The 13318-nt window shown below is 61.1% G+C and overlaps 1 protein-coding gene across 1 annotated transcript; it reads right to left on the bottom strand.

The window, feature by feature from the left end:
• Positions 1 to 4723: 4723 nt before the first annotated feature.
• ZIC5 (Zic family member 5) lies at positions 4724 to 9741 on the bottom strand. The gene is made up of 4 exons (XM_040567585.1): positions 9557 to 9741; positions 9414 to 9513; positions 8586 to 9144; positions 4724 to 5175 (listed from the first exon to the last, which is right to left on the bottom strand). The coding sequence occupies exons 1-4, from the start codon at positions 9739 to 9741 to the stop codon at positions 4733 to 4735; spliced, it is 1287 nt and encodes a 428-aa protein (XP_040423519.1). The 3' UTR covers positions 4724 to 4732.
• Positions 9742 to 13318: the final 3577 nt, after the last annotated feature.

The following is a 13318-nucleotide window of genomic DNA, read 5'->3' as shown; positions in this document are numbered from 1 at the left end:
ACTTGTATTAAATAAACAAAGAACAATCGCTCTGCAAATAAAAGTGCTTAGGTGGGAAAAGGAGAGGGGGGCCGAGGAGGAGGAGAGCCGGAGCGGGAGCTTCTTCCCCGCGTATCTGCTTGTTTGTTTACCTGCTGCGCTTGGAGGGGGCGATGCCGCCACGGGTCCTAAAAAAGAAACGGGGGGGGGGGGCTTTGAATGGGGGGGCTGGGAGAGAGGCCAAAAATATGAGGCGTTCTGATGAAGTGAAAATTGACTGCGCTAACGCGGCATGAAACCAAAGGTCACCGCAACTGTATCTTAATAGAGTGTCTCGAATCGAGGTGGACTATTTTAAATGCAGCTTGCTTTTGCTGCGCTCATTGCCATAGCAATCCTAACGCTCCATGTTGATGTACCATAAAAGCAGTAGTTTGAATTTCAAAGAACCTGCCTTTGAACTTCTCCCTGCCTGATTAGGCACTTGCGTGCTGTGGGGGTGAATGCGGGAGCGTGGGTGCGGGTGTGCCGGCGGCTGCGGGGCCGCCTTTGGGTGCCCCGGACCGGGGAGGGGGGGGCTATATGGGTGTGCGAGGGGGGTGTATACGTGGATGTGTGCGCGTACGTGCTTGTACACGCGTGTACATGTGTGTATGTGCGCGTGCACGCGTGTATATGCGCGCGCACGCGTGTCCCCCCGCGCGTACGTGCGTGCTGGGGGGCACGGCCCGCCGCCCCCCCCCGGCCCCGGCCCCCCCCCCCCCCCGGTCATTTCCCACACTCCCGAAATTTCGGAGCGCCTTCAAACTTCGCGGCTCTGCCCTTTGGAGGGCCGGGCGCCGGCAGCAGTGTGTGGCGAGATGTCTCCCAGCCCTGAATACAAAGGTAGATGATTTAAACAGTGTTTGTTAGGAACACGTTTTGCCTAGAAAAGATGAAGTCTTTGATGATGGCCAACTCAGTGTCAATAAGTGGCTTTCTTTGAGCCATATTCAGATGGGAACGTCTTGCTTGCCAATTGCCATAGAAATCTTAACACACCATGAAGATTGTCCAAGCGCCAAGCCTTCCGTTCTGGGCTAAATTACTTTGAAGTGGCGCAGGACGTGCACTGGTCAATTTTAACTCTATAGGCCGGACAGAGAACACTAGGAGCGGGAGATTGTGCGGTTTAAAGCAGAAAATAAGAAGGGGAAACTTGTTTTATACACTCTATACAAGGTTCTGCTCATTGTCAGATATCTTTTATCTTTTATATTTCCCATGAATGATTCATGTCTCGGTGGCTTTGTGTCGCCCTCCTTTTCACAAGAAACTTCATTAGAGAGCTATAAGTTTTCCCATTGATTGGAGCCCTCATTTATGAGTGTTTTTCTGCTTCGTATGTTGGTTATTGTCATTCTGCTTGAAACAACTCTTTGCAACCTGTTTCACCTTTACCACATTTAACAAAACTGACTTAAAAAACACTATAACCTTTTGGTGAAACTGTTCTTGACATTTTGACCAGTCATCTTCGAGCATCTGTAAATTACGTGGAAAAAAAAAATCTTGGGCTAGTTTTATTTATTTTATTTTATGAAGGAAGAAAAGAAAGAAAAAGTGGGGAAGGAAGAAAGAGAGTGAGAAAGAGGGAAGGGATAGAGAAAGAAAGAAAGAAAGAAAGAAAGAAAGAAAGAAAGAAAGAAAGAAAGAAAGAAAGAAAGAAAGAAAGAAAGAAAGAAAGAAAGAAAATGAAAATGAAAAAGAAAAGAGGAAAATGAGGGGAAAGAAAGGAAAAAAATCCTCGAGGACGTTGGCAGAGCTCTGCCCACTCTTTTTCCAGCAGCAGGTTTCCCTCAGCTTTTCCCTCCCGAAGTCACTGCCAGGGAAATGCGTGTTCTCTCGCAGCTCCTGAAAACTTTTTTCATTCACGCGATCTCCTGACATGATTTCTAGCCTGGCGTGAAACGTGTTTCGGAACCATCTTCTGGCATACGGTTTCTCCACCGTCTCTTCTCCCGGAAACCAGAGATACTTAACTCGCTAGTGTCAGTCAGAGGAGACTGGATGCCAGGAAGATTTTATTTCATATTTGTTCCGGCAGAAATATTAACACCGCAATTGACTGGATTTGTCGGTGCTGATGCTTCGGTTAGCTGTCCTTGAGAGAGACGGAAAATACAAACGCCTGACTTTCCCCTGCGTGTTACCCACCTCCCCACGCACCCCCCCACCTCCCCCCGTCGGGGCCGACCTCCTTGGGGACGTCGGTCCATGAGCCCCCGCGGGAAAACCCCCACGCGTGGGCACGGCCGCAAGCCCAGAAGAGGAAACCCGGGCGGGTCTCGGGCGCCGTGCCGGGAAAAGCTCCGCGGGTCCCGGCTCCGGCCCGGGCCGCCCCCGCGGCCGCCTCCGCGCTGCTGCGCCCCCGCCTCGGCCCCGCCGTGCGAGCCCTCGCCGCTGCCCGGCCCTCGCCTGTCAGTAAGGCACGTGCGAGACAGAGAAATAAGGTTTTTATTCATTTGTACCATCGCCTTCCTTTTTTTTTTTTTCTTTTTTCCTTTTTTTTTTTTAATATTTTGCTTTTTGTCGGGTTTACAGAGGGGAGGGGGATTTTTTTTTTTTTTAATTGCTACGGTTTTATTCAGGAGGTATCATGTGTCAGAAAACGGATGGGCAAGTGTGTGACCCTACGTGTAGCGAGTACATAAAAATAGTGCTATATCCCCCAGAGCCGTATTTTATAAACCCTGCCATGTAGTAATGTATAGTGCAATCTGTTGTTGAAAAAAATGCATAAATTAAAAAGTTCGTTTACAAATCAGCACGAAAATATCTCTAATAAGATTACATTACATAAATTATTCTTTAAAAAGTCCGTACCTTACTTTATTATTTCCTATTTATTCAAATGGGCTTCGGAAAAAAAAAAAAAAAAAAAAAAAAAAACGAATAAGAAGCAAATCAAACGAACTTTAAAAAATTATTGTCTATTCAAGTTTTCTCGGTTTTGTTTTTTAAAGTAATGTCTGCTTCTTTATATCCAACACAACAATACGAAGACAACGTTTAAAGGCTTCCAGAGTGACAGCACCATGCACTGTACTAATAATATAATAGCTCTATGAACTATATATATATATATCATCACCAACACACCGCACAGAGGACATGCAGGAAGAGTCTGTTTCACATTACATGGTTCATTCAAGTAAGCTAAAAAATATAATGTTTTTTTTTTTTTTTTGTACAAACCACAGCATCATAAACAACAATCCATCACCAAAATTAATAATAGAATTTTCTTTGGTGTGCTCCGTACTCTTCCGGGAGGAGGGGGAAAAAAAAAAAAAAAAAAAAAAAAAGAGAGAAGGATGATGTCAGAAAATAAATTAATTCAACTGTACAAAATAATCGCGTTCGCGTACACGTTATTAACAATGACAAGACCACATCAACCATTCACGGCACACAAAACAAATTTCCACAGCCCCTGGGGGAGGGGAGAGGCTGCCACTTCCCGGCCCGCAGCCCCGGGGGCAGAGCCAGCGCCCTTTGGGTTATTTGCGCCCCCCCCAAGCCCCTTGGGGGTCCCGGGGGGGGGGCTGGAGCCCCGACCCCATCCCACCCTCCCCCCCCGCTCTCTCGGGTGCCCCCTCCCAAGTGACCCGGCCGCCAGCCCCGGGGGAAGGCAGGGGTGCAAGCAGGCAGGGGCTGGGCCGGGGGTGGGGGGGAACAAAACTCCGAAACACGGGAAATAAAAATGACAAAAACGCCCCCGGACCCGCACCGCCCCCCCCCCCAGCCGGTGCCCCCCGTCCTTCTCTGCGAGGGCAGCTGGCACCTTGCGTTTTGCAGCAGGGGAAATAAGCACCGGGACCGAGACAACGGGAAATCGCCGTCAGCTTTCGCGTTGTTATTATTATTATTATTATTATTATTATTATTATTATTATTAATTATTAATTATTATTTTCATTTAAAAAAATAATAATGCATCACAGTATCACAGTTGTCAAGCAGCAGCGGGTTGCTTTTATTCTCCGGCCGTGTCTGGGGAGCCGTGAGCGTACAGACCGCGGAGGAGCGGGGAGGGAGCGCTGCCCCCTTTTGTCTCCCCGTCCCCAAATCTCTCGCACATGGTCGCAGCCGAGGCGGAAAGGAACGGGGCCGCACCGACTGCGCCTCGGCAACGAGCGTACCGGGGCTGAGCTGCGGGGACCGGGGGGGGGGCGGGGTAAAACCCCCTTTAGTTCATTTACGGGGAGCGCACCCTGCCCTCGGCCGGCGGCGGCCCCAGCAGGTGCCGGCTTCAGGAGGCTGCGAGGGGCTCCGGGGGGCTGCCCAGGAGGGGCTGGGGGCGCTCCCAGCCTGTGCGGCCCCCGCCCGGCCCCGGTCCCGGCCGCCCCCCCCCCCCCCCCCCTTATGGCACGGCCGGGGGCAGCTCCGCGGGGGCCGGGGATGTGGCTCGGCGTGGCGGCGTTCCTGTGCGCAGCAGAACGGGAGAGAGAGATCGACAACGACAGTAAAAAACATATGAAAATAAAAATTAAAAAAAAAAAAAAAAGGAAGAAGAAGGTCCGAGTGTCTTTAATTAAATTAGTTACCGTACAAACACCATAGGGTTTCGTACACGGAATAAATAGCGCGGGTCAAACCTGACGGCGCTTCCACGCCAGCCCGCGGTGCCAAGGCGGCTGGGCCGGGGCCGGGGCGTCGACGGCACGGCTCGGCACGGCACGGCTCGGCTCGGCCCCGGCCCGGCCCGGCCCTAGGGGGCGGCTCTGCCCCCCGAGGTCCTGTGGGGCTCGTCCCCCTCGGAGGCCGGCGAGGCGGCGCGGCTGGAGGGGGTGCGCGGCCGTCGGGGGGCCCCCCCGGCCTGGCAGACGTACCACTCGCTGAGGTTGGTGACCGGCGGGGACAAGGGGACACGGGGCGGCTCTGCCGCGGGGTCGGCCTCGGGGGGCAGCGGCCCGTCGGGGGGCCCGGCGGCCGCGTAGCAGCCCGGGGGCGGCGGGGAGGGCGGCGGGGACTTGCAGTGGATCTTCATGTGCTTGCGCAGGGAGCTGGGGTGGGTGTAGGACTTGTCGCAGCCCCGGATCTTGCAGTAGTAGGGCTTGTCGCTGGTGTGGACGTGGGAGTGCTTCTTTCGGTCGCTGCTGTTGGCGAACTTCCTGTCGCAGCCGTCGAACTCGCACTTGAAGGGCTTCTCCCCTGCCGGCAAACAGCGACCGGGTGGTTACGGCCCCCGGCACCGGGACGAGACCCCCCCCGCCCCTCACACCCCCCCCCTTTTTTTTTTTTTCCCCTTCGCCCCCCTCCCAGGGCACCCGGGACACGTCGGGGGGCTTGGGATTTCCCCGAGGAGCCTCACCGCCTGGTGTTGCAAGCCGTCAAACCGGCCAAAAATGACCCCCCCCCCCAACCCCCCCGCAGCCCCCCACCCCCGGCAGGACCCGGCCGCCTTCGGCGCGCACGAGGAGCGTTCATTACGGCCCTAATGAGCAACCCCAAACAAAACGGCCCGCCGCCTCTGCCTTCCAGGGCTGGTGTTTGCCCACAGGCTGGCACAGCTCTCGCCTAATCCCCTCGCTGCGCCGGGGGACAGGTCGGGCTTGGGGAGCCCATGCGACACCTGTTTAAGCACCCAGACGTGAGCGGGGACACCCCCGGGGGACAGCCAGCCCGCCCCGGGGCGACGGGGGGCTGCGGCTCCCCTCCCTCCATAACCCCCCCCCCCGGGGTTTAACCCAAAACTGCGATGGGAAAAGGAAATGATTTTTTTATTATTATTATTTAAAAAAAAAAACAAAAACGCTATTTCCCTGCTGTTTCTATAGAAACACGTGCCTCTGCAGCCTATTTACACGTCAACTTTTTCAATTAAAACCCGCTCACCCACCAGCGATGAGGTAGCACTGGGAAGAGCGAGTTCGTTTTTATTTTTCTTTTATTTAATAATAAAAAAAACCAGGATGCGATGCTAAGAAAAAGGCAGCTGGGGGGCTCCCGACGGGGACTCCCGAGTGGGAGCCCCCAAGCCTCCCACGGAGGGACACAGCGGCGCCTCCCGTGGGTGCTGCCCCCCCAAAAAATCTGCAGCAAGGAGGGTCCCGGCAGGCTGACGGGGGGGGTCCGGTCCGAGCGGCCCCATTTTGGGGTGCTTCCGTCCCAAGGACGGGGCCGCGCTGCCCGGGGCAGAAAGCAGCGGGGGCACGGAGGGATTTGGGGGGGGGGGGGGGGGGGGGGGGGGGGGGTTTGGGGGGGCCGAGCGCCGGCTCCTTATACGGACGGCGACCTGCAGGCCCAGGAAAGCCGCCGGGAAGCTTTTGGGGGTTTGTCCCCCGAAAAGGGGCTGAGTGGCACGGCGCAGCTGCCAAGGGAGAGGGGAAAAGGGGCGAGCGGCGGGCACCCGAATTAGGGCCAGGGGGATTAGCGGAGGCGCGCACAGTCCCCTGATGACTTACACGCAATTACGGTGTCATTATTTCGCCCCTCCCGGAAAAAACGCCCGTAATAAAGGAAGGGCCCGCCAGCCAACCTCCCGTGCTCCCAGCCGCCGGAGCTGCGAAATTAGAGCAATTCATCTGGTAGGGACGGGCGGGAGGTGCTGCAGCGCCTCGTCCACGCGAGGGCTGGCCGTGGGGAGGGCGTGGGGGCGAGGGTCGCGATCCCTTTCCCCCTTTCCCCTCCCGTGGGCCGAGCCGTCACTCGGGGGGGGCTGCCGCAGACTCCTGCACGCCCCCCGCCCCCCCCCCCCCCCGGTTCCTGGGGGGCTGCTCGGTTGTTCCTGCGTGGGGGCCGCTTCCCCCCGTGGGCTCACGCGTGGGAGCCCTCCCGGGGGCTGTGGGCTCCTCGAGGGGCCGGGGGAGAGCGGAAAGCCCTCGGGGAGCTCACAGCCCGGGGGGAGCTGCGTGGAGGGTGCGAAATCCCCCTGCGAGGGGTCTGTGGGGGGGGGGGGGGGGGAAGGCGCCCCCCGGCCCCACGCCCGCGGCCCCTCGCCCCGGGGAGGGGAAGCATGGCCTGGGGCCTCCCTTTGTTGCTGCTCGGGCCTCCCTTTTGAGCCGGCAGCTTTTTTTTTTTTTTTTTTTTTCCTTTTCTTTTTGCCCCTCCGCCTCCTGGCGACGCTCGGCCGCAGCTCGGAGCAGCGAATCCCCCCCCCCCCCCCCCCGGTATGCATTTAGGTACTGCGGTTCTTTTTTGGGGGTCGCTTTTCCCGTCGAATCCCTCACCCCAACCACCCCCCCAACTCCCTACCCCCCCCAAATCCCCCCGCACCCTCTCCCTTCCCCTCGGAGCCGCGGCGGGGCAGGGGCAGGGGGGAGCCGGGGAGCTCCGCGGCCGGGTTCGGCTCCCCGAGGGCGGGCAGATGGGCACGGCTGGGTGCCAGGAGCACGGCCGGCGGAGCAGGCGGCTCGGAAACGCCTCCGGCTCTCAGCTCGTCCCGCAGCGCCGCCGCCAGCGCCGCCAGGAGCCGGGAGGAAGCCCCCCCCCCCCCCGGCCCCGCAGGGCTCCCCGCAAAGCCGCATGCGGGGGCTCCGGGACGGTATATTCGGGAGATAAACCCCTCTAATCCTTTCGGCCACGGGCCATTTGCTTTGACATCGGGACGACACGTCGCAGCGCTCGCCGCTTTTCCCTCGCCGAGCAACGCGCAATAAATCAAGAAAGCAATTATGTGAACTCCACTTCCTTAAGCGTCCTCGGAGGAATAATATTTGTCTACCGCGATAAATCCCGGCTTCGTTCGTTTTCGGCGGAGGTGGTTTTGTTTTTTGTTTTTTTTTGTTTTTTTTTTGTTTGTTTGTTTGTTTTTTACACCCGGAGCGAAATGCGTAGTTCGGGAGCGGCGAGGAGGGAGGAGGAAGAAGGGGAAAAATAATAATAAAAAAGAAGCGAACGCCGCTCAAGCGCCCCCCGAAACCCGGCGCAGGGCTGCGCCCGGGAGCCCCGCTGCCCTCCTCCCGCAGCTCCCAGCCGCCAGCCGGGGCTGCTTTCCCCTTTTTCCCTTGGGGTCCTCGGGGAGAGGGCAGCAGCATCCTCCGGCGGCCGCGCACCCACCCCGGGACCGGGGCGGGAGCGTCTCCGGTAGGGGGGCACCCCCGACGGCGGGGTCCCGGCGCCCCCCCGGTCGCAGAAGGGGGTCGAAGCGGGGCCGCCGTCCTCTCGCTGCTCTCCCGAGGCGTGGCACCGGCCCCAAGGGGATGCCCCGGGGCCGGGCGGATGGGGGGCGGCGAGACCCGCGGCCCCCCCCGACGTGCGCCCGTCTCGTCCCCGCTTCTTCTGGCTCTGCCCCCGGGGCCCCGGCGGGTCGGGGCCGGGCTGCGGGGCCGAGGGGGTGGGGAGAGAGAGCTGCCGGCGGCGGGGGGGGGGGGGGGGGGGGGGGGGCCGCGTGTCCGTCGGCGTGTCCGCCTGTCCGTCCGCGTGGCCGTGCGTGGCCGCGTGCGCGCGTCCCGCGGGCCGCCGGCGGTACTTATTGATGGGAGAGTCACATGGGCGGCGGTACGTAGGAGAGGAGGAAAAGAGGGGGGAAAGGGGGAAAAAAAAAAAAGGAAAAAAAAAAAAAAAAAAAAAAAAACAGAGAGGGGGTGAGGGGAGGCCGGGAGGGGCGGGGGAATACCCACCTGTGTGAGTCCGCTTGTGGATCTTGAGGTTTTCGGAGCGGGCGAAGACCTTCCCGCAGCCGGGGAAGGGGCAGGGGAAGGGCTTCTCTCCCGTGTGCACTCGGATGTGGTTGATGAGTTTGTATTTCGCTTTGAAGGGCTTGCCTTCGCGGGGACACTCCTCCCAGTAGCACACGTGGCTGCTCTGCTCGGGCCCGCCGACGTGCTCCACGGTGACATGGCTCACCAGCTCCTGCATGGTGCCGAAAGTTTTGGAGCAGGGCTTCCTGCCCCCCGCCGGCACCTCCCGCTCGATCCACTTGCAGATCAGCTCCTGCTTGATGGGCTGCCGCATGTAGCGCAGGAAGGCTCCGGCCGCCGCCCCGACGTGCGGCTGCCCGTGGGGGCCGTGGGGAGGGGGCGGCTGCCCGTGGCCCGCCGCCGCCAGCCCCAGCCCGACGGGGCCGTAGCCCTGCAGCGCCGAGGCGGCGGCGGCGGCCCCGTAGTGCGCCTCGGCGCGGCCGTACAGCTCGCCGGCCGCCAGCCCCAGGCGCAGCTGCCCGTTCAGCGGCGGCTGCCGCTCGCCGGCCGGCGGCGGCGGCGGCGGCGGCGGGGGGAAGGCGGCGGCGGCGGCGTGCGCGCCGTCGGGGGAGCCGTAGGCGCCGGCGGCCGGCGGCACGAACACGCCGTGGGGCGGTGGGAGGTGAGGGGAGCCGGCGGGCGGGTGCTGCTCGCCCGCGGCCCCCTGCGCGGAGGCCTGGGGGTCCCGGCGCAGGAGGAAGTCCCGGGCCGAGGCGCCCCCCGACGGGTAGCCCGGCAGGGCGGCGGCGGGCGGCGCGTAGACGGCGGCGGAGGCGGCGGCGGCGGCGGCGGCGGCGGCGGCGGCGGAGGGCGCGGAGAAGGCGGCGGCGGCGGCGGCGGCGGCGGCGGTGAGCGCCTCGGGGGCGAGCTTGAGGGCGGCGGCGGGCTGCGCCATGTGCTCGGGGCCCAGCGGAGGGAGGGCGCCGCCGGGGTCGCCGCCCGCGTCCCCCGGGTGGAGGTGGGCCGCGTGGTGGGGGTGGCCGTGGTGGGTCCCCAGCCCCGGGAAGCCTGTCATGTGCTGGTGCGGGTGGGGCTGAGCCGCTGCCAAATCCGCCAGCCTCAGGGCCGGGCTCCTCTTGCTCAAGGGGGGCTCCATACCGACACAGCCGGGCCCATCTACGCTGCCCGCCGCTATTTTTTTCCCTCTGCCCGCCTTCAGAAACATGTATGCACGTTAAAAAGCGGCCCTTTAACTTCTTTTGTCTGCGCTCCCAACTCCGCGCGGCCCCGCGCCCGCTCTGCCCGCCCGCGATTGGCAGAGCGCTCACCAACATTTGAGCGGCGCCGCGGGGGGGGGCACCGCTCGGCCGCGGCGCCGGAGGGATTGGACGGGTCCCGATGATTGGCAGCGCGCGGGGCCGCTCCATTGGCTCCCTTTCAGGCCGGCGGCGCCGCGGGGATCCGCCCCCGCCGCCCCCCGCGCCCCCCCCGGGGCCGCACTTGGCCAAAACTTCGCGCCGGGCCCCGACGGGGCGCGCGCGGAGCCCCCCCCCCGACGGCGGCACCCGAGGGGCCGGAGCTGCAGCTGCGGCTCCCCCGGGGCTGCGGGGCTCCTCCTGCGGGGGGGGGCTGCCGCGGGGGCTCCCCTCTTTCCCCCCCCCTCCCCTTGAATTTCTTTTTTTCGCTGCGTCCACGGGAACGCACGCCCTGGTGCGACGCGCGCACACACAGCCGAGCGTGCTCACGGCCAGGGCCCGCTGTTAAAAAGCACTGCCGGGGGAAGGCAGCCAAAATGTTCCTAAAAAGAAGGCGGCCGGCGGAGGGGCGGGGGGGTGAGGGGCGGGGGGGGGGGGGGGGGGGATTCCTTCCCTTCGGAAAATAAACGAGTGAGCGGCGGCGGGGGAGGTGAGGCCGGCGGCGCATGTGCCGGAGGAGTTTGGGGAGCCCTTGGGGTGCTGGGGGGGATCTGGGGGGAAGGGGGGTCAGGCAGGAAACCGAGAGGTTTTCCCGGTCCTCACGGAGGGGAGCTGAAAATGCGCCCCCCCCCCCCCCCCCCCCCCGCCTTGCAAAAATAAGGCGCTGCCGTACGGGGGTGCCCCAAAGACGAGGGGCAGCCCAAATCATGGGAGAAGAGCATCGCGGGCCGGGGAGGAGAGGTGTCCCCGTGGGAACTGGGGGACAGGGACATCCCCCCCCCCCCCTCGGCCACCATCCATCCCCCCCGGCCACCTGATGCCCCCAGAGGGGCTCAAATAAATAACCCCCGGCTTTTTAAAAGGGGCCGCTCGATGGTTTTACTGCACAGTAAAAAAACAAAAAAAAAAAACAAAAAAAACCACAAACTTCTCTCCATCTAGCCCCTCCGCAGGTAGGGCCATCTCCAAAGGCGTGTTTTCGGCACACACGGTGTCCCCCCCCCCCCCGTCCTGCCACATCCCGGGCCCTTTGGGGGGCTGCGGTCCCGGGCTGTGATGCTTTTTTTGGGGGGTTGCGAGCCCGAGCCGCCGTGGTGCCGCAGCCCCGCCGCACCGCCCGCCCGCCTCCTTGTCCGGCCCTTGTTAAACGCAGCGTGGTGTGGATCTGTCATCGATTTAATACGTCTTAATTCAAATCTATCCCCCCGATCAATTCCTTTTTTACGAGGGGCCGTAAAACAAAGAAAATATTTTATAGCTGAAGAACCAGGCGGCTTGACCTGCCGCTGCCGGCTGGGAGGGTTTGGGGTTTTTTGGTTTTTTTTTTTTTTGTTTTGGCCGAGCCCCGCGTTTGTAAACGCGCCCGGTTCCCACGTTCGGTGCAAGAGGGGGGCGCCGCCCCCGTGCCCCCCCCGTTGCCCCCCCCCGGCCCCACCGACCCTTGCCCCGACCCCCTCGCAGGCCTGCCCGGGGGCCGCAGCAAGGGTCAGCCCCCCAAAGAGGTGCTCATGCCGGGATCCCCAAAATATTGGCGCCTCCGGCCCGGCTTTGCGGGGGGGGGGGTCCCGGCGTCGGAGGTTTTCCGCCGCGAAGTGCCGTGCCGCGGGCTGCCTTATGTAAATGTATGCTAACGACCTCGCGCACCATTTGCAAACAATCGTCTTTAATGCGCGCCTTATCGCTGGTTAGGGAGCGGGGAGCGGTGCTTTGCCACGCGGAGAGCTTTCTGCTGGGGGGCTGTTGCCCAGAGAGCTCTCCTCGCCAAGACCTGCGCTCGGCCCGGCTCTTTGGGGGGGGTTTTCCTCGCCCGCGGGGCTGCCCCGTGCCGTGGGGGCACACCAGCACAGCCCGTGGGTCGCCCCCCGCCGCGGACGCGCGCGGCCAGCGCTGGCAAAAGGGGGGCAGCGCCCCCAGTCCCGGCCAGTCCCGGCCCCACGACGGGACCCCCCCGCATCCCGTCCCGTCGGGGGCATCACCTGGGGCCGGGGGGGGGGCTTTGGTGGTGCCCACCCGGGCGGTCTGGCAGGGGCACGCCGACCCCGAACGGAGAAAGGGAGGAGGTTTGGGGCTTGGCTGCGCGCCCCTTCTCTCTGGAAGGGGGCTGGGGGGGATGTTTTATACCCTGATGCTAAACGGGGAGGCCGAGGGCTCGCAGGTGGCCATGCGGGGTTGCTTATACGTGTGGGGCCGTCGGGGCTGTGGGGCCGTCGGGGCTGTGGGGTCGAGAGCCTCCGGCGGCCGTGGGCTGGGGATTTGTGGGCATAACTTCCACGCTTGCCATTTTCAGCCTGCGTGGTGCCAGGGAAAGCGTGGTCCATCCCCGCACGTCCCCTTCGGGGATTTGGTCAAATAGGGACAACGTAAGAAGAAAAAAAATCCGTCCTTCCGTCCATATATATATAGATATAGGTGTACAGAGAGAATGAGAGGGAGAGGCGGCCTCAGGAAAGCCAGGCCAAATTTTGCTCTGCGCTCTCTCCCCCCCCCCCCTTCCCCTCTCCCCGTAGCTGAACGTCACCACTGGAAGAAGCTGTTGAGATAAATCAAATAGTGACACTTTGACGGCTTTACTTGTATAAGCAATATGGTTACCATATGGCATTGTTATTTATGAATGACAGCATAAATTGTATTACAAAGTCCAGTGCGCTCTGTTGGGAAGCTTCTCCTCCGCCACGACCATGCGTCCGGCAGAGGTGCCCCCCCGAGCCCCGCCGTGCTGGGGGGCAGACCACTGATATATATATATACATATATATATATATAAAAGAGACTGAGAGAATAATAAATATTAATGGCACGAAAGAGAGGTGCTCCTTCCCGGTTCCTCCCGTAAGCGTTTTTTTTTTGGCAAAAAAAAAAAAAAAAAAAAAAGGCATTTAAAAGTTACAGCTTTGGCTGAGATTTTCATTATTTCCCCTTTTTCTTTTACATTACGCTGCTGCTGGAGCCTGACAAAGAACTTTTGTCCCGAAGTGTGTTTTACAGAGGGAGGCTGCAGCACAACACATGTGGTCTTCACGGGTCATAGGTCGAACGGCCTAGAAGTGGCTCGGATCGGCACAATCAAAGGTAACCTGCAACTTAATATCCTGTTGATGATCTTGTTGAATTTATGAGTGTCTGTGGGACAGACAACGCTGCGAGAGACTCCGCTCAGCCGGCCTGCACATCCCAGCCTGGATGCCGGGACGCCCCCTGCTCTCCCCACACCTCGTCCTGGGGCTGTGGGGAGAAGAAAACCCTGGCCCCTACTTCTGGGGTGTGATCCCCCCGGTTCCTCCCTCCGTCTCCATCCCCGGCCCCTCTCTGCCGTGC

The sequence above is a fragment of the Cygnus olor genome, chromosome 1 (assembly GCF_009769625.2).
Source record: "Cygnus olor isolate bCygOlo1 chromosome 1, bCygOlo1.pri.v2, whole genome shotgun sequence".
Lineage (NCBI taxonomy): Eukaryota > Metazoa > Chordata > Aves > Anseriformes > Anatidae > Cygnus > Cygnus olor.
The sequence above is the reverse complement of the archived record's forward strand: the minus strand, read 5'-3'. Positions and strand labels throughout refer to the sequence as shown.

Bases quoted from the DNA above. Each gene is read 5' to 3' on its own strand.
- ZIC5 (XM_040567585.1), bottom strand. From the start codon at position 9,741: ATGGAGCCCCCCTTGAGCAAGAGGAGCCCGGCCCTGAGGCTGGCGGAT. The intron at 9,514-9,556 runs GCTGGGCCCCGA...GCCGCCCTCAAG, and splicing joins CCCGGCGGCGCCCTCCCTCC to CTCGCCCCCGAGGCGCTCAC. The intron at 5,176-8,585 runs GTGGGTATTCCC...GTTTGCCGGCAG, and splicing joins CCACAAGCGGACTCACACAG to GGGAGAAGCCCTTCAAGTGC.